At 46.6% G+C, this 24,752-nt stretch overlaps 1 protein-coding gene across 3 annotated transcripts in view; it reads right to left on the bottom strand.

Annotated features, from left to right (window-relative positions):
• Nucleotides 1-1,007: 1,007 nt before the first annotated feature.
• The window catches only part of LOC124113370 (DIS3-like exonuclease 1), a 38,370-nt gene continuing 14,625 nt past the window's right edge, over nt 1,008-24,752 (bottom strand). For all 3 annotated transcript variants that reach the window (XM_046473671.2, XM_046473670.2, XM_048392479.1), the window contains 13 exons: nt 23,731-23,879; nt 23,059-23,250; nt 18,873-18,975; nt 17,373-17,467; nt 10,812-10,968; nt 10,027-10,122; nt 9,740-9,892; nt 7,974-8,123; nt 7,429-7,533; nt 5,529-5,671; nt 4,632-4,803; nt 3,303-3,437; nt 1,008-2,058 (listed from right to left, as the gene is read on the bottom strand). In XM_046473671.2, coding sequence (XP_046329627.2) covers nt 1,897-2,058; nt 3,303-3,437; nt 4,632-4,803; nt 5,529-5,671; nt 7,429-7,533; nt 7,974-8,123; nt 9,740-9,892; nt 10,027-10,122; nt 10,812-10,968; nt 17,373-17,467; nt 18,873-18,975; nt 23,059-23,250; nt 23,731-23,879 — 1,812 coding nt within the window. In that variant the 3' untranslated portion in view covers nt 1,008-1,896. The remainder of the gene's footprint in view (nt 2,059-3,302; nt 3,438-4,631; nt 4,804-5,528; nt 5,672-7,428; nt 7,534-7,973; nt 8,124-9,739; nt 9,893-10,026; nt 10,123-10,811; nt 10,969-17,372; nt 17,468-18,872; nt 18,976-23,058; nt 23,251-23,730; nt 23,880-24,752) is intronic.

The following is a 24,752-nucleotide window of genomic DNA, read 5'->3' as shown; positions in this document are numbered from 1 at the left end:
AGTATTGTTGATTTTCATTATTCACAGTAACGTGTAAGCTCCATGGCTTTAATGCAGTAATTATTATCAGATTGGAAATGCTTCGAACTGATCGAACTCAGCGAACAGTGGCGAATATATTCAGTGTGTGTCTATGATTTGCAGATTTGGCCTGACTTCTAAAACCACCGCTACCTCAGCTGAACTGGGCCAGGGGCTACAGGAGGAGTGGACAAGACACCTCAAATTGTCATTGGGAGATTTTTTTCCAATCGTAAGGGCATGACATATTATTGATCAATTCATCTCAAACGTTCACCACACACCCCTGACGTCTTTATTGTTGATGTGCACCTTTACAATACACCCCCAACATATTCTATTGATTATCATGTTAGACCTCGTCCTTTCTTTTTCTAATCCATCCATGACCGTCACTCCATATCTCTTTGTATTTAATCATCTCTTATTTTCGAATATCTCCTACATTGTTTGAAAGTATAAATCACATAATGACAGTATGATGATTATGTGAATGGCATAATCCTGATAACAAGGAACGTGAGAATTATATAAAACTGATTTCTTTGTAAGTCTTGACTGTCCCTTACAGCATAAGCACTTAGCAGACATTTGGGAACCAAGCAGTCACATTTAACATAGTGGAATGTCTTTACCTAGTCAAGGTCCTTCTGAGTTTACCGGGGTGACAGGTGGCCCAGTCGTCTAAGGCGCCGAGATTTGCTGTGCAGAGTTGCGTCACTTGGGCACGTCAGAAACCTATGATTGTGGGTTCAAATCCCGGTTCGCCCCGATTATGTTTCTAGGTTTGTCAGCACCATGGGATTCACCGAAGTGGTAAACGTCTGAGCCCTACATCACCTCGGGCTTTCCTCCCACATTAAGCTGACACGCCACGATATAACTGGAACAATGTTAATCTCGGCGTTAAACCCAACTCACTCACTCTGAGTTTACCATACCCTACTATCTATGATAACAGTGCAGCTACCACATGTACACAGAAGTGATTTCAAAAGACTTTTATTTCATGAGTATATACAACCTTTTTTTCTTTCATTATTCGGGTGTTCAGTTGTTATTGTTCTGCACTGGGAGTTGCTGACTATTGTTGCCACAGTGACTCCCATCTCTCTAAAGGACTGGAACACACAATAAGTCATGCCTGGTCCACAGTGACTCCCATCTCCCCAAAGAACTGGAACACACAATAAGTCCTGCCTTGTCCACAGTGACTACCATCTCTCTAAAGGACTGGAACACACAATAAGTCATGCCTGGTCCACAGTGACTCCCATCTCTCTATAGGACTGGAACACACAATAAGTCATGCCTGGTCCACAGTGACTCCCATCTCCCCAAGGAACTGGAACACACAATAAGTCATGCCTGGTCCACAGTGACTCCCATCTCTCTATAGGACTGGAACACACAATAAGTCATGCCTGGTCCACAGTGACTCCCATCTCCCCAAGGAACTGGAACACACAATAAGTCCTGCCACAGTGACTCCCATCTCCCCAAGGAACTGGAACATACAATAAGTCCTGCCTTGTCCACAGTGACTACCATCTCTCTAAAGGACTGGAACACACAATAAGTCCTGCCACAGTGACTCCCATCTCTCTAAAGGACTGGAACACACAAGTCCCACTTAGTCCACAGTAACTACCATCTCTCTGAATGACTGGAACACAATAAGTCCTGCCTAGACCACAGTGACTCCTATCTCCCTCAAGAATTGGAACACACTATAAGTCCTGCCTAGTCCAAAGTCAGTCCCACCTCCAACTATGTCCTGCCTAATCCACAGTGACTACCATCTCTCTGAAGGACTGGAACACACAATAAGTCCTGCCTTGTCCACAGTCAGTCCCACCTCCAACTATGTCCTGCCTAATCCACAGTGAGTCCCATCTCTCTGAACGACTGAAACACACAGTACAAGCTGTGATTCTCTGCCGTCTGCCCATATTCAGCCTTCAGCTGATGGAAATTGGAGCTCAAATCAGGGAAGGGTAACTCTGATTTCTTGTCCTCAGCAGCACTGCGGACTTCCTGTAATGCAGAAATATGTGTAAAATATTGACCCAAGTTGGAAGGAGAGTTGGTGAAAGGGGTTTTGTTCCACAGTCAGGATACTAAATACATGTAGGCAGCTGAGAGTTGACAGGTGTCACATAGCTATCCCAGAATGATAGAACTCTATGAATCATGGCCACACAATCCATTCCACATCAGGCAGATGCCTTACATTTCTAATGCTACGATGAAGCGCACTAGAAATGATGATTGTGGTTATATCAAAACTTGTCGATGTAATTGGGCAGGATATAATAAGGTTGTAGGTGTTTACCACCGACGTGAGTCTCATAAATGAGTAAGTGAATAAGTTGGTGAGTGAGTGAGCAGGTTTGAGTTTAATGCCATTTCACATCAGCTTAACATCATTCACGACTGGTGAACCAACAATCACCAGTCCATGGATCAAACTTGGGGACACAACTCAGCAAAATGCCTCCCTTGAGTCACTGGCCATCTGTACCCCGCCTCATGAAGAAGACCAGACTTACCTTTATGATGTCTGCCTTGTTTGAGTGACTTGTCTCTCGATGCTGCAGGTTCTCTTCCAGGTGAGGAGAGACCAGACTTACCTTTATGATGTCTGCCTTGTTTGAGTGGCTTGTCTCTCGATGCTGCAGGTTGTCTTCCAGGTGAGGAGAGACCAGACTTACCTTTATGATGTCTGCCTTGTTTGAGTGACTTGTCTCTCGATGCTGCAGGTTGTCTTCCAGGTGAGGAGAGACCAGACTTACCTTTATGATGTCTGCCTTGTCTTAGTGACTTGTCTCTCGATGCTGCACGTTGTCGACCAGGTGAGGAGAGACCAGACTTACCTTTATGATGTCTGCCTTGTTTGAGTGGCTTGTCTCTCGATGCTGCAGGTTTTCGTCCAGGCGAGGAGAGACCAGACTTACCTTTATGATGTCTGCCTTGTTTGAGTGACTTGTCTCTCGATGCTGCAGGTTGTCTGCCAGGTGAGGAGAGACCAGACTTACCTTTATGATGTCTGCCTTGTTTGAGTGACTTGTCTCTCGATGCTGCAGGTTCTCTTCCAGGTGAGGAGAGACCAGACTTACCTTTATGATGTCTGCCTTGTTCGAATGGCTTGTCTCTCGATGCTGCAGGTTGTCTTCCAGGTGAGGAGAGACCAGACTTACCTTTATGATGTCTGCCTTGTTCGAATGGCTTGTCTCTCGATGCTGCAGGTTCCCTTCCAGGTGAGGAGAGACCAGACTTACCTTTATGATGTCTGCCTTGTTCGAATGGCTTGTCTCTCGATGCTGCAGGTTGTCTTCCAGGTGAGGAGTGCTGGAGATGAGTTCCAGCTTCAGAGCAGAGGAATGGGCCCGGGAATGCATCAATGTAATCCGCACCTGAGGACAGTAATGTTGATTCAATTCACCAACGTCAAGGAAACTGAGGATGCACCCAGTAAACAGCACTACTTCACCCACATCAAACTGACAATATTTCTCAGTGACTCAGTCGCTAGGACACCCTTCCGACAACTGCTAAAATTTAATTGTTCAGATGTAAGACGAATAGTTCCATCTTATTCACGACTAGGGGTGATCACGATGAACTATCATATTAGGAGGTCATCTATCAATACAAAATGATACAAAGTATATATATGATTGTTGTCAGTGTCCACACAATCTAGCGATTGATATCATGAGTATCGAGCTATGCAATTAGGATACCAAGTCAGCAAGCCTGACCAACCAATCCTGTTAGTCACCCCTTACAACAAGCACGGGTTGCGGAAGTCCAGTTCTAACCCGGATCTTCAAGGTGAAACATGGAATTTGGAATGAACACTATAAGCTTGCTGGTACAAGAGGCCTCCAGACACTGAGTAACTATAGTCCGTTTGCTGCAAAATCGTGCCGATGAAATGCCAAATAAATATAAATCAGAAAGCAGCAATTCGTCAGGAATCGCTTGAAAGTTGTTTACTTGCCCATACCAACTCGCCACCATAATTTCAGACATTGTCATGAAGTAGAGAAATTGTTTTCATGTAATTGTTGGTGTTTTAATGACTGTTGTAGCAAGGGGGTCTGCACTATCAACAGAACAGCTGAAGGGCATCGCATAACACAGGGTTAGTCTCAAAACTTCTATTCTGAAATGGCACCGATGGCATTTCATCAATACAATTTTGCAGCAAATGTACAACTGATCTATCACAAAATTACTATTGAAATATGCATGATTTCAGGACATTACTATTGAGATACCACCTTTGCACAAGCTGGCACAGCAGCCTGGAGAGTACATGACTCTTGCATGACTCTACGACAAGCATAGCTTAATACTTTAATAATGTAAATAGCAAATAGTATAGTCATGTGTGCATTCTGATTGTTTGCACGTAACTATGATAGGTGGTTAATGCTGTTGCCAAGGGTCATTTTTGCACATTGTAGCCTTTGTTGTGAATCACAAAACAATGTATAATGTGTTTATAAACTGATCTAGCTTATAACATGCATGTCCCAACTGTTACACATATAAATATCAAGTGAAAGCTTTCAAGTTGTTTCTGGATACTCTAAACTTACTGTGATATGGTCAAACAGCTTGTATGTATGACTGCCGAAAGGGGAGGTAATTGTAATGGAAGTATCTGTGCGTGAGAGGGAGCCACCAGTCCATTCACACTTCCTGTCAGCGTTGGCATTGGCAACGAGGTTGTCCTTGTTCCTCAGATAAACGGGCCCCTTGATGCCGTACCTGGGCAATGCAAACATATGTAAAAGACATGGCGTACTTGTTTATCTGCGCTGACAAGTAGCCCCAACAAGTATATCTGGAGACGACGTATCCACCTGGTGAGTGTCCACTTGTTTCCATGGAAATAGCAAAAATGATAATAATGTTCTACTCAGCGAGCACAAAATACTTCATCCCTAGGATGACATCACAGTTTTATATCAACTTCTCAAGCGAAATACATGTGAAGCTGTACAGAGAGCTAACACAACATATACACATCATCAGTTGGAGAAGAACATTCAACTTTTCACAAGATGATCCACTAACAAAGTATTTAGGCATATATACATTTCTTAGATATGTCTATTCAGGACATATTGATAATACTATTTTATCATCCAAAACTGGCTTCCAAGGAGATATCACTACAATGAAATTGGATCATAATTATTTTAAGCCATCGGTTACCATGACGACACAATCAGATGATATCACTAATCTCTCTGCCACTGAAGCTGGTTAGTTGTACTTTTTACACTCAAGACACTGTTACTGTAAAGAAGAATGTTTTTTTATGATAAATAGAATCTCACTCTTGCGTCATCTAATATAAATTCTTTCTGGATGACCAAAGCTTAAAACTCTGAGGTTTGGTGAGATTCTTGATATATATTTCCTGTATATTATTATGTATATTATTATGTATATATTATATGGTTAATATATGATTGTATGTACAGTACCTGGGAAGGAAGGCCAGCACACCATTTGCTCTGATTTGGAATATCACAGCGTCCACAATGCAGCTCGCATCATTCGGAGATTTATCTCGGAAGAACAATGCCTGGAAAATTTCCTGAGAGTCTCTCTGCGAATTCTGGGATGCCTAGAAATACAAATACCATGTTCCTATCAGCCCATAGTGATTGTGAGGGTTAAGCAAACAGTATATGTACATACTACAAAATACTAACACTTCCACCTTCCTCCTCACAGCCTTCACACCTGTACACTTCAGCACTAACACTTCCTCATCACAGCCTTCACACCTGTACACTTCAGCACTAACACTTCCTCCTCACAGCCTTCACACCTGTACACTTCAGCACTAACACTTCCTCCTCACAGCCTTCACACCTGTACACTTCAGCACTAACACTTCCTCATCACAGCCTTCACACCTGTACAGTTCAGCACTAACACTTTCTCCTCACAGCCTTCACACCTGTACACTTCAGCACTAACACTTCCAACTTACTGCCTTCACACCTGTATACTTCAGCACTAACACTTCCTCCTCACAGCCTTCACACCTGTACACTTCAGCACTAACACTTCCAACTTACTGCCTTCACACCTGTACACTTCATACTAACACTTCCTCCTCACAGCCTTCACACCTGTACACTTCAGCACTAATACTTTCTCCTCACAGCCTTCACACCTGTACACTTCAGCACTAACACTTTCTCCTCACAGCCTTCACACCTGTACACTTCAGCACTAACACTTCCTCCTCACAGCCTTCACACCTGTACACTTCAGCACTAACACTTTCTCCTCACAGCCTTCACACCTGTACACTTCAGCACTAACACTTTCTCCTCTCAGCCTTCACACCTGTACATTTCAGCACTAACACTTCCTCATCACAGCCTTCACACCTGTACACTTCATCACTAACACTTCCTCCTCACAGCCTTCACACCTGTATACTTCAGCACTAACACTTTCTCCTCACAGCCTTCACACCTGTACACTTCAGCAATAACACTTCCTACTTTCTCCTCACAGCCTTCACACCTGTACACTTCAGCACTAACACTTCCAACTTACTGCCTTCACACCTGTACATTTCAGCACTAACACTTTCTCCTCACAGCCTTCACACCTGTACACTTCAGCACTAACACTTCCTACTTTCTCCTCACAGCCTTCACACCTGTACACTTCCGCACTAACACTTCCAACTTACTGCCTTCACACCTGTACACTTCAGCACTAACACTTCCACCTTACTCCTCTCAGCCTTCACACCTGTACACTTCAGCACTAACACTTCCTCCTCACAGCCTTCACACCTGTACACTTCAGCACTTACCCTTCCAACTTACTGCCTTCACACCTGTATACTTCAGCACTAACACTTTCTCCTCACAGCCTTCACACCTGTACACTTCAGCACTAACACTTCCAACTTACTGCCTTCACACCTGTACACTTCAGCACTAACACTTTCTCCTCACAGCCTTCACACCTGTATACTTCAGCACTAACACTTCCTCCTCACAGCCTTCACACCTGTACACTTCAGCACTAACACTTCCAACTTACTGCCTTCACACCTGTACATTTCAGCACTAACACTTCCTCATCACAGCCTTCACACCTGTACACTTCAGCACTAACACTTTCTCCTCACAGCCTTCACACCTGTACACTTCAGCACTAACACTTCCTACTTTCTCCTCACAGCCTTCACACCTGTACACTTCAGCACTAACACTTCCAACTTACTGCCTTCACACCTGTACACTTCAGCACTAACACTTCCACCTTACTCCTCTCAGCCTTCACACCTGTACACTTCAGCACTAACACTTCCTCCTCACAGCCTTCACACCTGTACACTTCAGCACTTACCCTGTGCTTTTGATTGATGTGGTTGCTGAGTTCATCTAGCTCCTTGTTGCCAGGCAACCTGGCGTGACTATCTGCACCAATGGCTGCAAGAAGCTGGCGATGCACCTGACAAAGAGTTGACAATCCATGTTCTATTTACTAGAAACTCAAAGCAGAAGTATCCATCTTAAAAGAACAAATGTCCCAAATTAAGCTGTAACTAATCAGTAAGATATCAACCCGTGAAGATCCCGGTAGAATAGGTCTTCAGCAACCCATGCTTGCTGTAAATGGCGACTATGCTTGTCGTAAGAGGCGACTAACAGGATCGGGTGGTCAGGCTCGCTGACTTGGTTATGCATGTCATCCTATCCCAATTACGTCGATCGATGCTCATGATGGCAATCACTGGATTATCTGGTCCAGATTCGATCCAGTGATTACAGACCACTGTCAAATAGCTGGAATATTGCTGAGTGTGGCATTAAACAACAAACAAACAACATCAGTAAGAAATCAGCAGCACCAAAGAGTTATCTTGCACCAACATTCAACGACTGACTGACCAGAATATCTGCGTATCTCCTGATGGGGGAGGTGAAGTGTGTGTAGAGATCCAGAGCCAGGCCATAGTGGAAGAACTGGTCCCTTGCCAGGCTGCCTGTGGAGAAGTACTGGGCGTTGGACATGGCCTGTGTCGCCAGCGTGCGGAGTAGCTGCAACACACAGTGATCTGGTTCCTCAAACGCAAATAACCTCCCAGACTGTGACTACAACATGACACTGTTATATACATGGCTAATAGACCCACCTTGCCACGAGGGCTGAGTGATCACTGCATGTTCCCTAAGTTTGCAAAGACCACAGACCCCTGCCTATTTTACTGACTTGTCACAGCGAATCACTGACTCAAGTCTTGTGGACATACCTCTATGACATCAAGTAATGTCCAAAACAAAAGCTTTTACTGTCATATAATTACTTTGATGTGAGACATTTCAACCCTTGTAACCATAGAGTTAACCTTGTTAACTGTCAGGTCTACACAACCCACCTAGTTAACTGTCAGGTCTACACAACCCACCTTGTTAACTGTCAGGTCTACACAACCCACCTTGTTAACTGTCAGGTCTACACAACCCAACTTGTTAACTGTCGGTTCTACTGAAGCTCCACAACCCACATTGTTAACTGTCAGGTCTACACAGCTTACCTTGTAAACTGTCAGGTCTACACAACCCACCTTGTTAACTGCCGGGTCTACACAACCCACCTTGTTAACTGTCAGGTCTACATAACCCACCTTGTTAACTGCCGGGTCTACACAACCCACCTTGTTGACTGTCAGGTCTACACAACCCACCTTGTAAACTGTCAGGTCTACATAACCCACCTTGTTAACTGCCGGGTCTACACAACCCACCTTGTTAACTGTCAGGTCTACACAACCCACCTTGTTAACTGTCGGTTCTACTGAAGCTACACAACCCACATTGTTAACTGTCAAGTCTACACAGCCCACCTTGTTAACTGTCAGGTCTACACAACCCACCTTGTTAACTGTCGATGCTACACAACCCACCTTGTTAACTGTCCGGTCTACACAACCCACCTTGTTAACTGTCAATGCTACACAACCCACCTTGTTAACTGTCATGTCTACACAATCCACCTTGTTAACTGTCATGTCTACACAATCCACCTTGTTAACTGTCAGGTCTACACAACCCACCTTGTTAACTGTCAGGTCTACACAATCCACCTTGTTAACTGTCAGGTCTACACAATCCACCTTGTTAACTGTCAGGCCTACACAACCCACCTTGTTAACTGTCAGGTCTACACAACCCACCTTGTTAACTGTCAGGTCTACACAACCCACCTTGTTAACTGTCAGGTCTACACAATCCACCTTGTTAACTGTCAGGTCTACACAACCCACCTTGTTAACTGTCAGGTCTACACAACCCACCATGTTAACTGTCAGGTCCACCCAACCCACCTTGTTAACTGTCAGGTCTACACAACCCACCTTGTTAACTGTCAGGTCTACACAACCCACCTTGTTAACTGTCAGGTCTACACAACCCACCTTGTTAACTGTCAGGTCCACCCAACCCACCTTGTTAACTGTCAGGTCTACACAACCCACCTTGTTAACTGTCAGGTCTACACAACCCACCTTGTTAACTGTCAGGTCTACACAACCCACCTTGTTAACTGTCAGGTCTACACAACCCACCTTGTTAAATGACAGGTCTACACAACCCACCTTGTTAACTGTCAGGTCTACACAACCCACCTTGTTAACTGTAGATGCTACACAACCCACCTTGTTTACTGTCAGGTCTGCCGAGTCCACACAGGAATCCAGGGACGCAGCAAGAGCTTTATTGGATGACACATCTATTGTAAAGCCCTTGGATGCTGCACAGTTGATGAGGTTGGCAAAGTGGTCCTGCCTGGGCAGCGGGTGATGACGAAGCTAGAATCAGAAACAAAAAACAAACAGTGCCTTCACACTCTCTATCAATGTCACACAAGTCAAAACACACACCAAGATGTTTTTGATGATTTTCAATGGAACCAGAATCGTTCAAATCCTGCCTCCCGACTCACCAGGGCCTGGTTGGGGTAGACCTCTGCTATCTTCCTGGCCACCCAGTGGTTGGCAAAGATCATGCACTCGGCTATAGTATCGTGAATCTCCAGGTGCTGTAGAAGAAACAAGTCAAATACTTGGGAACCATGTGTGAAATATAGCTGTATCACACTCATCAATGCTATGACTATACTGTTTTCAAGTCAGAACGGGGGGCACGGGGGGCACGGGGGGCCCAGACGTCTAAGGCGCCGTGATTCGCTGTGCAGGGTTGCGTCCCATGGGAATGCCAGAAACCTAAGATTGTGGGTTCGAATCCCGGTTCGCCCTGATTATGTTTCTAGGTTTGTCAGCACCATACCCGTGCTCGTGGGTTTCACCGAAGTGGTAAACTTCTGAGACCTGCATCACTTCGGGCTTTCCTCCCACATTAAGCTGATATGCCATGATATAGCTGGAATACTGTTAAAAGCGGCGTTAAACCCAACTCACTCACTCACTCACTCAAGTCAGAACGTATGAAGAATCTTAATGAGCGCTGATCGGAACTAGGGAAGTGTTCATGACAACCTACATATGATGACAGTCAAGTGACAGACTGAGTGAGTAAGAGTTTACACCTCTTTCAGCAATATTCCAGCAACACCACGTCAGGGACACCAGAAATGGGCTTCAGACATTGTACCCAGATGACAGACTACATGATCAGGGAAATTCTACTGTTCAGCTTCAGATTTTTACCAGATTGGGACACTAAGCTGATGATGGGAAAATTGGGGAAGTCTACTGGAGGTCTACTTACATCTTTTGGTGTGAGGTCATCTATCTTCTTGCTGTCATCCATTTCCACTCGTACTTCCACACTCTCGAGCTCCAAGGCCCCGCCGGACACACGGCGAGACTTCAACACTCTTGCCACCTCCATCAGTTTACACACTGCCCACTTCAACTCAGACAACCTGTACAGTCATGAAGTACTTCCTACAGGGAGGCCTCAAACACATAACCACCTTCTACACAAGGAAAAAACACACACCATATTGTCAGGAGACATCCATCATAAAGACAGATAGCCTTCTGCGTGTTTATTCACCAGTCGAATGAGAGAACTGTTGATCAATGATGTTTCTATCAAATACATAGTCAAGTCTTGTTAATCCTACACTTGTTAATCCGACAATGAGCTTTATCTGACAATGATGATATGAACCCATAAAGTCAGTGCTATTTTGACTCGTTAATCTGTGAGTCTTGTAGAATTTTCCTATTCGGAATATTCTATAAGTAATACGTTACCACTGTTATACCGAGGCTGTTGTCTCCCACAACTGCTGCTATAGCGAAATCTACCACAGAGATCTCAATTACCTCATGCAGCACGTGCGTAGCCACCTAGCTGCCATGTGACACCCTTCACTCTTGTCTCCTGCGAGAGCAAGTGCTCGGGGGACGGACGGGCGGGCAGCAGCCCAGTGGTAACGTATTACTTATAGAATATTCCGAATAGGAAAATTCTACAAATTACATTAAGTAATACGTTACCACTGTTATACCGAGGCTGACTACCACAGTAGGCGGTGGGGAGCACCTACAACCCGAATCCTGACTGCTAGCGTTCCTTCCGACCAGCGGAAGTAAACACCAAGGCGGAAGCACTCGATGCGCATGCACCTAGCTAGGCGTTACCCTATAGGAATACCAAAGCACTGTCAAGCGCATACCGTAAGGCTCAATCGTCATTGCCAAAACGATTGGTGACTCCAAACGGCCCCACTGGATAGGTATTTCATCGCCGCAGCGGATGAGAACACTGTATCCGCGTGAGCTTAATCTTAGATCAGGTTAAACAGTCGAAAAGAGGGAAATTAATTTCATTCAGACCGTATATCCCAGAGCAAGCCTACTTAAAGTATGCATTAGGCGCGTGACCTAATTCCAGTATTTGTAAGCATGCATCACAAGGTTGGGATACACGACAGACAATTAAAGACATAATTGTCAAAATACAAATAAGGACAAAGCACACAAAAAGCCGCCCTCACCTGTGGTGTGAGTGCGCTGGTTTGCGGGACCCCAACTCCTGTACCCACGGCAGTGGGAACAATGGAGTCGACCCAGATTGACCACCGTGCAAGGTCAGACGCCTGAGGAGTTCGGAATTGCGCTGGGCACACCCCTTAGGTGCCCGCTTGCGCCGCGATCCGCGGGCCAAGACGGTGCACACTCTCCACGACGGCATCAGCGACCTGTTTGAGGTAATGATTGGCAAAAACCGAGTCAGAACGCCAGTAACAACCTCGTAATATTCTGCGAACAGAGATATTCGAGTGTAGGGCAAATGTTGCCGCTAGCGCCCTGATCTCGTGCGGGTTTGACCCCGCTACCGGTAACCCCCGAGACCGGTACGCCAGATTGATGACAGAACGAAGCCACAACGCAATCGAGTTGCGAGTTATGTCAACCGTGCGATTAGGGTTACACGATATGAACAGACGGTCACGCCCTTGTCTACGTTCATTCGAAGCCTTAAGATAATACTTAAGGGCCCTAACCGGACACAGCGCTCTGTCCTCAGTATCAGCAGGATGTAAGATTTCTTTGAGTGATCTTACAGTGAATTCTCTCTCCGTTTGCCCGACTCTCTGATTCTTGGCGACGAAGCCCATGAGCAGGCCCAGGCGGACCGCTCCTTCGTCACCCCTATCGAATCGTACCTTGGCGACATCGAGTGCATGAATTTCGGATACACGTGCCGCCGTGGCAAAGGAGAGGAGAAATGCTGTTTTCAAAGTCACATGCCGGAACGAAGCACTATGCAAGGGTTCATACGGAGCTTCCGTAAGTGATTGCAACACTAGGGAAAGATCCCAGGCCGGTGCCCGAAGGCGGCCCTTCTTAAGATCGTGCTGTTTGAAACCCTTGATAATACCCCGTATCACCGGCTCTTTGGAGAGACTGGTACCCATAGCAACGTCCCGTACCGTAGCAACGGACGAGACATAGATGGCAATGGAACCCCCGGAGAGTTTCCGGGTCTCTCGCAAGTGAGACATGAAACGAGCAATATCCTGCACAGATACCTTATCTGGCGAATGAATGTGATGTTTACAACACCACTTCGTGAAAATAACCCAACGTGCATTATACACCTTCTGGGTAGAATCACGATGCATACTAACGTATGCCCGAGACGCCCGGCGAGAAAAAACTTTACTCCTCAGACGCTCGGTGACAACATCCACGCGTGCAGATTGAACTGCCCTGCGTTTTGATGAAGCTGACGGGTGTGAGGGTGGATCAAGAGATCCGGTCTCACAGGCAGTGGAAGTGGCGACTGCGTGACCTGGGTCAGCAAGTCGGGGTACCACGATCTGTTCGGCCACATGGGCGCGATCAGTAACATTCGACAGCGAACTCCTCGGAGCCGGCTTAGAATGTGTGGTATCAACGCTGTCGGCGGGTAAGCATAAGCGACCAAGCCCGTCCAGTCTAACGCGAGAGCATCGTGATCGATGGCCCTCGGGACCGGGACTGGTGATACAAACAACGGGAGTTGATTGTTGAACCGCGTTGCGAACAGGTCGACCATCGGACGACCCAAACGTTCGCACAGCCACTGAAACACTACTGGGTTCAGCATCCACTCTGTGGGGCTCGGATCCTGAGGCCTCGATAGAGCATCGGCCAGTACGTTCCGCACACCTGGGATGTGACGGGCGCGTATCTGGCACGGGACACTGTCCACCAGAGCGTAAAACTCGAACGTGAGATCGAGTAGCGAGTGACTGTGGGTTCCCCCCAGTTTGTTCACATAGGACACTACCGTCGTGTTGTCGGTCGCCAGCATGAGCCGGGCGTCGACGAGACGATGCTTCCAGTGATTGACTGCGTTGATCACTGCCTTGAACTCGAGACAAGTGATGTGAAGACCTAGTTCGTCTAAGCACCACAGCCCCGAGCTCACCTCCCCCTTTAGATGGGCGCCCCAGCCCACTAGAGAGGCGTCTGTATACAGGGTCAACGTGGCCCGGTAGGGCCGCATAGAGACTCCTGATAAGACAATGTAAGGGACCGTCCACCACTCCAGATGCGGTCGGAGCCGATCCGGGAGGGCGACGGTCGCACTGTTCACCTCCGTTGCTAACAACTGGATTAAAAACCGTTGCAGCGGGCGGAGTTGGAGACGACCCCGTGCGGTGCAGTCCTGGGCTGATACAAGTAGCCCTAACAGCTGTTCCCAAAAGTGAACAGTCTGTTGCACCGCTAAGACTTTGGCAATCATCGCCTGAATTTTGTGCCACCGGTCTGGGGGGACAAAGAGGCGATGGGACACCGTGTTGAACCGACCTCCGATGAACAGCAAGTTCTGAGAAGGGGTTAACTCGCTCTTGGGGAGATTGATAATCCACCCAAATTGCTCCAAGAGCCGACGTGCGAAATCGAGATGGCGTGACAGGGTGTCCGTCATTCGATTTGCTACTAGCGAGTCGTCCAGGTACGCGAAGTACCGGACACCCCTCCTGTGGAGGAACCCCACTATGGGGGTGGTTAACCGGGTGAACAGCCAGGGAGCGGACGTGTGAATCATTCTGAGTTCGGCACTGTCCTACTTGGGAACGAGAAATATCCTGGAGTAAAACCCCGGTGTTATTTCTGGTAGAGCTAACTCCCGTACTGCCCCTTCTCCACCAACCTGCCGATGGCATCGGCGAGGATGGGAAGATCGGTTTCCGAATCGAAACCTGCCAACGGGGCAACGGTGAGCGGCGGATTCGCTTTGAGATCAAGCCGATAGCCGTACCGAATCGTGTTGACCACCCACGGGTCGTCGAACACTTGTTCCCAATTCTCCCAGTAAGTCTGGAGTCTGGCTCCCACTGGGTAAGGAGAGGGGGCCCTGACAGGTTGCGACAGGCGCAACTGTCCAGGGCCAAGTGACTCGGGTTCGCCTAAGGGCCAACCGAAGTTGGCGCTGTCGGCATACGAACCCCTCCAATGAGAGTCACCTGGAGGGGCCCTTGCCGTCCGTCGACGACTTGGGCTTCCCCCAGTTCCCCGTCTTCCCGCGAAAGGGCAGCAGATTGCCCATACCGGAGCCCTCAGGGCGGGGCTACTTCCCAGAGGAAGAAGAACCCGACCCCTTAGACCTACCGGCCGCAGCAGCCTGGGGCGCGCTCCGGTTAGGAGCGGCACCCAGGCGCCTATGCAGGGACCCAACAAGAGCAAGTGTGTGCCGAGAGTCCTCGGCAACGTACTCCAGGGAAGCATTTAAACTGAGCAGGCAGTTGTAAATGCGCTGGTCACGGTCCGTGGGAGAACCTTCGACCAGACGGGCCGCTGCAGCCAAGTAAGTGTCTCCGTGAGACATGGAGTGCCGAGCGAGGGCGTCCAGCTGGTGCAAGGTAGCTTGCGTTACCGTAGCAGCCGGTGGGGCACGGACACCCAACCGCTCAACATGGGCCTCCGCGGTAGGACCAGCCTCGGGAAAGGCAAGGTCATGTACCGGGAATAAACCCTTTCTCCACGACGTCGGAGGCAACGGGAGACCCCGACCGGAGGCCGCCGCGAAGGCGTTCTCCAAGGAAGGCTTGAAACCGCGCAGCAAGGTTGATGCGGGGAAAGCCGTGTCGGAAGACTCATCGTATACCTCGGAGGAACCCACAGTCGTGGATTCCCCGCGGTACCGGCCGGGGCATGTCCTCAAAGAGGTCATAAACCATGGCCACGCGGTCCTAAACCGATAGCGGGAGCAACGGTTCGGGGGAAGGACCGGTGACCACGGGAGCCGCCGCCGTACCGGTGGACCCCGCGTCCGACCCCGCGGCCACCGAAGTGGCCGGGGACGGCTTTCTGCACACCCCATAACTCCGAGGAGCAGGGGTAGAGGGGGTGGATACTGGGGACAGATCCATGTCAGACATTGATTGTTTGCTATAAACAAAGAACAAAACATGGTTACAAAGCACGCACCACAATGATTCACAAACGAACATTTTCACAAGAAAATAAACGAGCAATGTGAACATATAACATACACATATAACTTTTATTAAAGAAATAAGTTATGTTAACCCCCAAAACATACAAGAACAGGGGAAACGTAAAACACAACGTGCATACGCGAACCCCGCAAGTATATAGAAAAAAGGGCGGGAAAAATTTTCCGTTTGGCGGGAAAATTATAACCAAGCGTAGCTACCGCAACGCCCCATAAAAGCACAGTTTATTAGAGAATAAACTATAATAAATATCACCAAATCTTCAAGGAACGCTTCAGCAGGAGAAAACACGTCTTGCTAAGCAGACGAAGGAGACAAGAGTGAAGGGTGTCACATGGCAGCTAGGTGGCTACGCACGTGCTGCATGAGGTAATTGAGATCTCTGTGGTAGATTTCGCTATAGCAGCAGTTGTGGGAGACAACAGCCTCGGTATAACAGTGGTAACGTATTACTTAATGTAATTTGCACTCAGCCTCCGACACACCTAAACATATTCCGTTAACAGTGAGTGAGTGAGTGAGTTGGGTTTAACGCTGCTTTTAACAGTATTCCAGTTATATCGCGGCGTATCAGCTTAATGTTGGAGGAAAGCCCCAAGTGATGCAGGTCTCAAACGTTTACCACTTCAGTGAAACCAACGAGCATGGGTATGGTGCTGACAAACCTAGAAACATAATTGGGGTGAACCGGGATTCGAACCCACAATCATAGGTTTCTGGCGTGCCCAAGGGCCGCAACTCTGCACAGCGAATCGCGGAGCCTTAGGCGACTGGGCCACCCGTGCCCCCTATTCCGCTAACAATGTAACATAACATTTTTCTTATTACAAAGTGTTTGTATTGTTAACTATCGTGTAGTTTTTCCGATTTTCAATCACGAACATTGATACTACCTAATTTTGTTTATCCGACAAAGTCATCAATCCGATATAAACATGTACAACCAACCATGTCGGATTAACAGGACTTGACTGTATGTGCATATCATATTTATGTCATAGAATAAATAGATTAATAACATCATCCGATCATTAGAGTAATAACATTTCATCAATTACATCAACATATGATGGGCCAGTGTTTACCCAGGCTTGGCTGATTTTCCTCCAGTTATTAAGAAATCTTACTTCTTTCTATCACATGATATATATATATTTGTTATTCTAATTAGACATTAATTGTATGAAATAATATGACAACCTCATTGGCAATGTTTTGTCAATTTTGCCGCCTTGCAGATAGATACTGGTTATTATTAGTGAAAATTGTGTGTACAAGCTGTAAACTTGAGTTCCATTGTTCACACACAAGACACTGTGTCGTCATCAAGTTTGTCTTAAGTAAATATAAGAACTGGAACCAACCTCTCCTTCACTTTTGACTGGTCTACGCTGTGCAGCTCAGGGACGTTACTGACAATGTCCTCATCTGCAGCTCCATCATATATAGACTGTGCCAGCTGCAGGGGAAACCACATAGCAGGAGTGAGTGAGTGAGTGAGTGAGTGAGTGAGTGAGGTACTGAGTGAGAGAAAGTGCGAGTGAGTGAGAGAAAGTGTGAGTGAGTAGTGAGTGAGTGAGTGAGTGAGAGAGAGAGTGAGTGAGGTAGTGAGAGAGAGGTGAGGTGAGGTGAAATGGGGTTTAACGTCGCGTCCAAGATTATTGCACTTATATAGCAACAGGCATGCACGTGAGTGAGAGAGAGAGTGAGTGAGTGTGGGGTAGTGAGTGAGAGTGTGAGTGAGTGAGTGAGTGAGGTAGTGAGTGAGAGAAAGAGTGAGTGAGGTAGTGAGTGAGAGTGTGGGGTAGTGAGTGAGTGAGGTAGTGAGTGAGAGAGAGTGAGTGAGGTAGTGAGTGAGTGAGAGTGTGGGGTAGTGAGTGAAAGTGTGAGTGATTGAGTGAGTGAGGTAGTGAGTGAGAGAGAGTGAGTGAGGTAGTGAGTGAGTGAGAGTGTTGGGTAGTGAGTGAAAGTGTGAGTGACTGAGTGAGTGAGGTAGTGAGTGAGTGAGTGAGAGTGTGGGGTAGTGAGTGAAAGTGTGAGTGACTGAGTGAGTGAGGTAGTGAGTGAGTGAGTGAGAGTGTTGGGTAGTGAGTGAGAGAGAGTGAGGTAGTGAGTGAGAGCGTGAGTGATTGAGTGAGTGAGAGGAGTGAAAATTAAATTGAGTGAGTGAGTGAGCAAGGTAGTCAGTGAGTGAGTGCGACAGTGAGTGAGAGTGTGGGGCAGTGAGTGAAAGTGTGAGTGATTGAGTGAGTGAGGTAGTGAGAGAGAGAGAGTGAGTGTGTGGGGTAGTGAGTGAGAGTGTGGGGTAGTGAGTGAGAGAGAGAGAGTGAGAGTGTGGGGTAGTGAGTGAGAGAGAGAGTGTGTGGGGTAGTGAGTGAGAGTGTGGGGTAGTGAGTGAGAGTGTGAGTGATTGAGTGAGTTAAAGGAGTGAAAATTAAATGTCCCATCATGTGAGAGTGCAAGTGTGCGAGCGCGTGAGTGAGGTAGTGAGTCAATGGAGTTACAATTACATGTCTTATCAGCTTTGCTTACAGCGAGAGAAAAATGTTACGGTACTAATCTAAATTTCTTGTGGATTACAACATATCAAACACACCCAAATCTTTAATACAATCATTTGCATTTACATAAAATAATGATATGAAGAGTTTTAATACATTTTTAAAAACCTCATACATGGCATATACCTTATACATTGTATATTTGCCTTAACAACACTTTCTCTTACAACATCTGCAGAGTTGGCAAGTGGGTCTGGTCACCACAACAATGCTAAATTGGCAGGGGAATGGCCTATTATTTATTTAGTTTGAAAATATGTGCATAGTTTTACATGATCCGCACAATTGTGGATAAGCACTAACCTCATAGAATAGTTTGTACTGTGAGCGGATAACAGTCCTGCCATACCAAACATCCTTCACTTCAAAGTCTGGGGTCAGCTCCCAGATAACACTCATGGCATACCTGGGGGGGGACACAATGGGGTGTTAGTGACAAACATCTACATATCTCCTGGCATACCTGGGGGGGACACAATGAGGTGTTAGTGACAAACATCTACATATCTCCTGGCATACCTGGGGGGACACAATGGGGTGTTAGTGACAAACATCTACATATCTCCTGGCATACCTGGGGGGGGACACAATTGGGTGTTAGTGACAAACATCTACATATCTCCTGGCATACCTGGGGGGACACAATGGGGTGTTAGTGACAAACATCTACATATCTCCTGGCATACCTGGGGGGGGGGACACAATGGGGTGTTAGTGACAAACATCTACATATCTCCTGGCATACCTGGGGGGACACAAAGGGGTGTTAGTGACAAACATCTACATATCTCCTGGCATACCTGGGGGGGGACACAATGGGGTGTTAGTGAAAAACATCTACATATCTCCTGGCATACCTGGGGGGGACACAAAGGGGTGTTAGTGACAAACAGCAACATATCTCCTGGCATACATGGGGGGGACACAATGGGGTGTTAGTGACAAACATCTACAAATATCATGGCATACCTGGGGGGGACACAATGAGGTGTTAGTGACAAACATCTACATATCTCCTGGCATACCTGGGGGGGGGGGGGGGGGGGACACAATGAGGTATTAGTGACAAACAGCAACATATCTCCTGGCATACCTGGGGGGGACACAATGAGGTATTAGTGACAAACAGCAACATATCTCCTGGCATACCTGGGGGGGGACACAATGGGGTGTTAGTGACAAACAGCAACATATCTCCTGGCATACCTGGGGGGGACACAATGAGGTATTAGTGACAAACAGCAACATATCTCCTGGCATACCTGGGGGGGGACACAATGGGGTGTTAGTGACAAACATCTACATATCTCCTGGCATACCTGGGGGGACACAATGGGGTGTTAGTGACAAACATCTACATATCTCCTGGCATACCTGGGGGGGGACACAATGGGGTGTTAGTGACAAACATCTACATATCTCCTGGCATACCTGGGGGGACACAAAGGGGTGTTAGTGACAAACATCTACATATCTCCTGGCATACCTGGGGGGGGACACAATGGGGTGTTAGTGAAAAACATCTACATATCTCCTGGCATACCTGGGGGGGACACAAAGGGGTGTTAGTGACAAACAGCAACATATCTCCTGGCATACCTGGGGGGGACACAATGGGGTGTTAGTGACAAACATCTACAAATATCATGGCATACCTGGGGGGGACACAATGAGGTGTTAGTGACAAACATCTACATATCTCCTGGCATACCTGGGGGGGGGGGGGACACAATGAGGTATTAGTGACAAACAGCAACATATCTCCTGGCATACCTGGGGGGGACACAATGGGGTGTTAGTGACAAACATCTACAAATATCATGGCATACCTGGGGGGGACACAATGGGGTGTTAGTGACAAACATCTACATATCTCCTGGCATACCTGGGGGTATATCTACATATCTCATGGCATACCTGGGGGTATATCTACATATCTCATGGCATACCTGGGGGGGACACAAAGGGGTGTTAGTGACAAACATCTACATATCTCATGGCATACCTGGGGGTATATCTACATATCTCCTGGCATACCTGGGGGGACACAATGAGGTATTAGTAACAAACATCTACAAATATCATGGCATGGGGGGGGAGGGGGGGGGGGGGGACACAATGAGGTATTAGTGACAACCATCTAACATATATCATGGCATACCTGGGGGTATATCTACATATCTCATGGCATACCTGGGGGGACACAATGAGGTATTAGTAACAAACATCTACAAATATCATGGCATGGGGGGGGGACACAATGGGGTGTTAGTGACAAACATCTACATATCTCCTGGCATACCTGGGGGGGGACACAATGGGGTGTTAGTGACAAACATCTACATATCTCCTGGCATACCTGGGGGGACACAATGGGGTGTTAGTGACAAACATCTACATATCTCCTGTCATACCTGGGGGGGGACACAATGGGGTGTTAGTGACAAACATCTACATATCTCCTGGCATACCTGGGGGGACACAAAGGGGTGTTAGTGACAAACATCTACATATCTCCTGGCATACCTGGGGGGGGACACAATGGGGTGTTAGTGAAAAACATCTACATATCTCCTGGCATACCTGGGGGGGACACAATGGGGTGTTAGTGACAAACATCTACATATCTCCTGGCATACCTGGGGGGGACACAATGAGGTGTTAGTGACAAACATCTACATATCTCATGGCATACCTGGGGGGACACAATGGGGTGTTAGTGACAAACATCTACATATCTCCTGGCATACCTGGGGGGGGACACAATGGGGTGTTAGTGACAAACATCTACATATCTCCTGGCATACCTGGGGGGACACAATGGGGTGTTAGTGACAAACATCTACATATCTCCTGGCATACCTGGGGGGGGACACAATGGGGTGTTAGTGACAAACATCTACATATCTCCTGGCATACCTGGGGGGACACAAAGGGGTGTTAGTGACAAACATCTACATATCTCCTGGCATACCTGGGGGGGGACACAATGGGGTGTTAGTGAAAAACATCTACATATCTCCTGGCATACCTGGGGGGGACACAAAGGGGTGTTAGTGACAAACAGCAACATATCTCCTGGCATACCTGGGGGGGGACACAATGGGGTGTTAGTGACAAACATCTACAAATATCATGGCATACCTGGGGGGGGACACAATGAGGTGTTAGTGACAAACATCTACATATCTCCTGGCATACCTGGGGGGGGGGGGGGGGGGGGACACAATGAGGTATTAGTGACAAACAGCAACATATCTCCTGGCATACCTGGGGGGGACACAATGAGGTATTAGTGACAAACAGCAACATATCTCCTGGCATACCTGGGGGGGGACACAATGGGGTGTTAGTGACAAACATCTACATATCTCCTGGCATACCTGGGGGGACACAATGGGGTGTTAGTGACAAACATCTACATATCTCCTGGCATACCTGGGGGGGGACACAATGGGGTGTTAGTGACAAACATCTACATATCTCCTGGCATACCTGGGGGGACACAAAGGGGTGTTAGTGACAAACATCTACATATCTCCTGGCATACCTGGGGGGGGACACAATGGGGTGTTAGTGAAAAACATCTACATATCTCCTGGCATACCTGGGGGGGACACAAAGGGGTGTTAGTGACAAACAGCAACATATCTCCTGGCATACCTGGGGGGGACACAATGGGGTGTTAGTGACAAACATCTACAAATATCATGGCATACCTGGGGGGGACACAATGAGGTGTTAGTGACAAACATCTACATATCTCCTGGCATACCTGGGGGGGGGGGACACAATGAGGTATTAGTGACAAACAGCAACATATCTCCTGGCATACCTGGGGGGGACACAATGGGGTGTTAGTGACAAACATCTACAAATATCATGGCATACCTGGGGGGGACACAATGGGGTGTTAGTGACAAACATCTACATATCTCCTGGCATACCTGGGGGTATATCTACATATCTCATGGCATACCTGGGGGTATATCTACATATCTCATGGCATACCTGGGGGGGACACAAAGGGGTGTTAGTGACAAACATCTACATATCTCATGGCATACCTGGGGGTATATCTACATATCTCCTGGCATACCTGGGGGGACACAATGAGGTATTAGTAACAAACATCTACAAATATCATGGCATGGGGGGGGAGGGGGGGGGGGGGACACAATGAGGTATTAGTGACAACCATCTAACATATATCATGGCATACCTGGGGGTATATCTACATATCTCATGGCATACCTGGGGGTATATCTACATATCTCATGGCATACCTGTGGGGTATATCTACATATCTCATGGCATAGCTGGAGACACAGTGGGTGTTAGTGACAAACATGATGCAGACATAGCATGATGGAAAGCAATATCATCATCAAACAATTCATCATCATCAAACATCAGTATTCATGTTGTACTGCTCGATACCAGGTATAAATAATCAAGATTAATCCAGGCCGGAGCCCAGTCTGCTGACCTGTCCACTCCGCTGATGAGGGAGCAGAGGTTGGCACTGAGGATTGTGGGTAACATGTCATATCTCCGGTCTGCCAGGTACACAGATGTTGACCTTGACCTTGCCTCTACATCAGAAAGGGATCCTGGCTTTACAAAGTAGGTGACGTCCGCTATGTGCACACCAAGTTCATAGTTTCCATGAGGAAGTTGTCTGAAAAGCATGATACGATCAACACATAATGGAAATATTTACTAATAAAAATAAGATGGAGTCGACTTATAGTCGGCCCCAATACAAAATATTTCTGTTTCCTGAACCAGGTATTTGGCAGATAATTTTTTTTTAAATATTTGAAATAATTACGGATGGACAGATGGATATGCTGAGTTTGGGGGAGACATATAAACACATTTATATATTAATAGAAAAGGGGATTGATGATTTCCTAAAGTTCAGTTAGAGACATTTTTGCCAAGGTTTGTTTGACCATGGCCTGAACGACCCTGTATTTAAGACAAGAACTACCCAAAACATCAGACAAACAAATCAATTATAATTTTCTGTCTGTAGGTGTGACAACTGAGGGCATGTTTCAAATCACTATTGCAACTGCAATATTTTAACCACCAAAACAATAGTATTGTAACAGTGTCCATGCTTAGCTTTTCCTAGGTATTTCCTTCAACATACCTGATGGACAGAGTGTCATCTACATCCTCGCAACCTTTAGGGTCAATGCTGAAGATGAGGTGAGACTGTCGCAGGTCCCGTCTGGCTGAAACCTCCTCCTCAACCATTGTCCACGGCTGCTCTTGTGTGTCTGTCGGCAGCTCCTTCAACTAGAAGACTCATGCATAAATACACAGTCTGCTTCCACACCCTTGCTGACAAACACAGAGAATCACCTGTTGCTCATCCTCATGTGGCAATCATCACATCTTTAAGGCTGATGTGTGAATAATAGAAGAGAATCATTTTAGCTGAGAATCTGCATTGTAGAGAATCTGTATTGTAGGGAATCTTTATTGTAGAGGGAATTTCTTGTAGAGGGAATCTCTATTGTAGAGGATATGTATTGTAGATTCTGCATTGTGGCGAATCATTATGGTAGAGAATCTGTATTGTAGAGAATCTGTATTGTAGGGAATCTTTATTGTAGAGGGAATCTCTATTGTATAGGATATGTATTGTAGAGTTTGCATTGTTGAGAATCATTATGGTAGAGAATCTGTATTTTAGAGAGTTTGTATTGTAGAGAATCTGTACTGTAAAGGGTGTGTATTGTAGAAAATCTGTAATGCAGAGAATCTGTAATGTATAAAATCTGTAATGTAGAGAACCTGTATTGTAGAGAAACTGTATCATAGAGAATCTGGATTGTAGAGAGTCTGTATTGTAGAGAATCTGTATTGGAGAGAATCTGTATTGTAGGAAGTCTTTATTATAGAGTCTGTATTGTAAAGAATCTGTATTGTAGAGACTCTGTATTGTAGAGAGTCTGTATTGTAGGAAGTCTGTATTATAGAGTCTGTATTGTAGAGAATTTGTCCTGTAGAGAGTCTGTATTGTAGAGAATCATTATGGTAGAAAATCTGTATTTTAGAGAGTTTGTATTGTAGAGAGTCTGTAATGCATGGAATCTGTAATGCAGGGAATCTGTAATGTAGAGAACCTGTATAGTAGAGAAACTGTTTCATAGAGAATCTGGATTG

The sequence above is a fragment of the Haliotis rufescens genome, unplaced genomic scaffold (assembly GCF_023055435.1).
Source record: "Haliotis rufescens isolate VD_foot unplaced genomic scaffold, xgHalRufe1.0.p SCAF_1, whole genome shotgun sequence".
Taxonomy (NCBI): Eukaryota; Metazoa; Mollusca; class Gastropoda; order Lepetellida; family Haliotidae; genus Haliotis; species Haliotis rufescens.
This window is presented reverse-complemented; position numbering and strand designations above follow the sequence as displayed.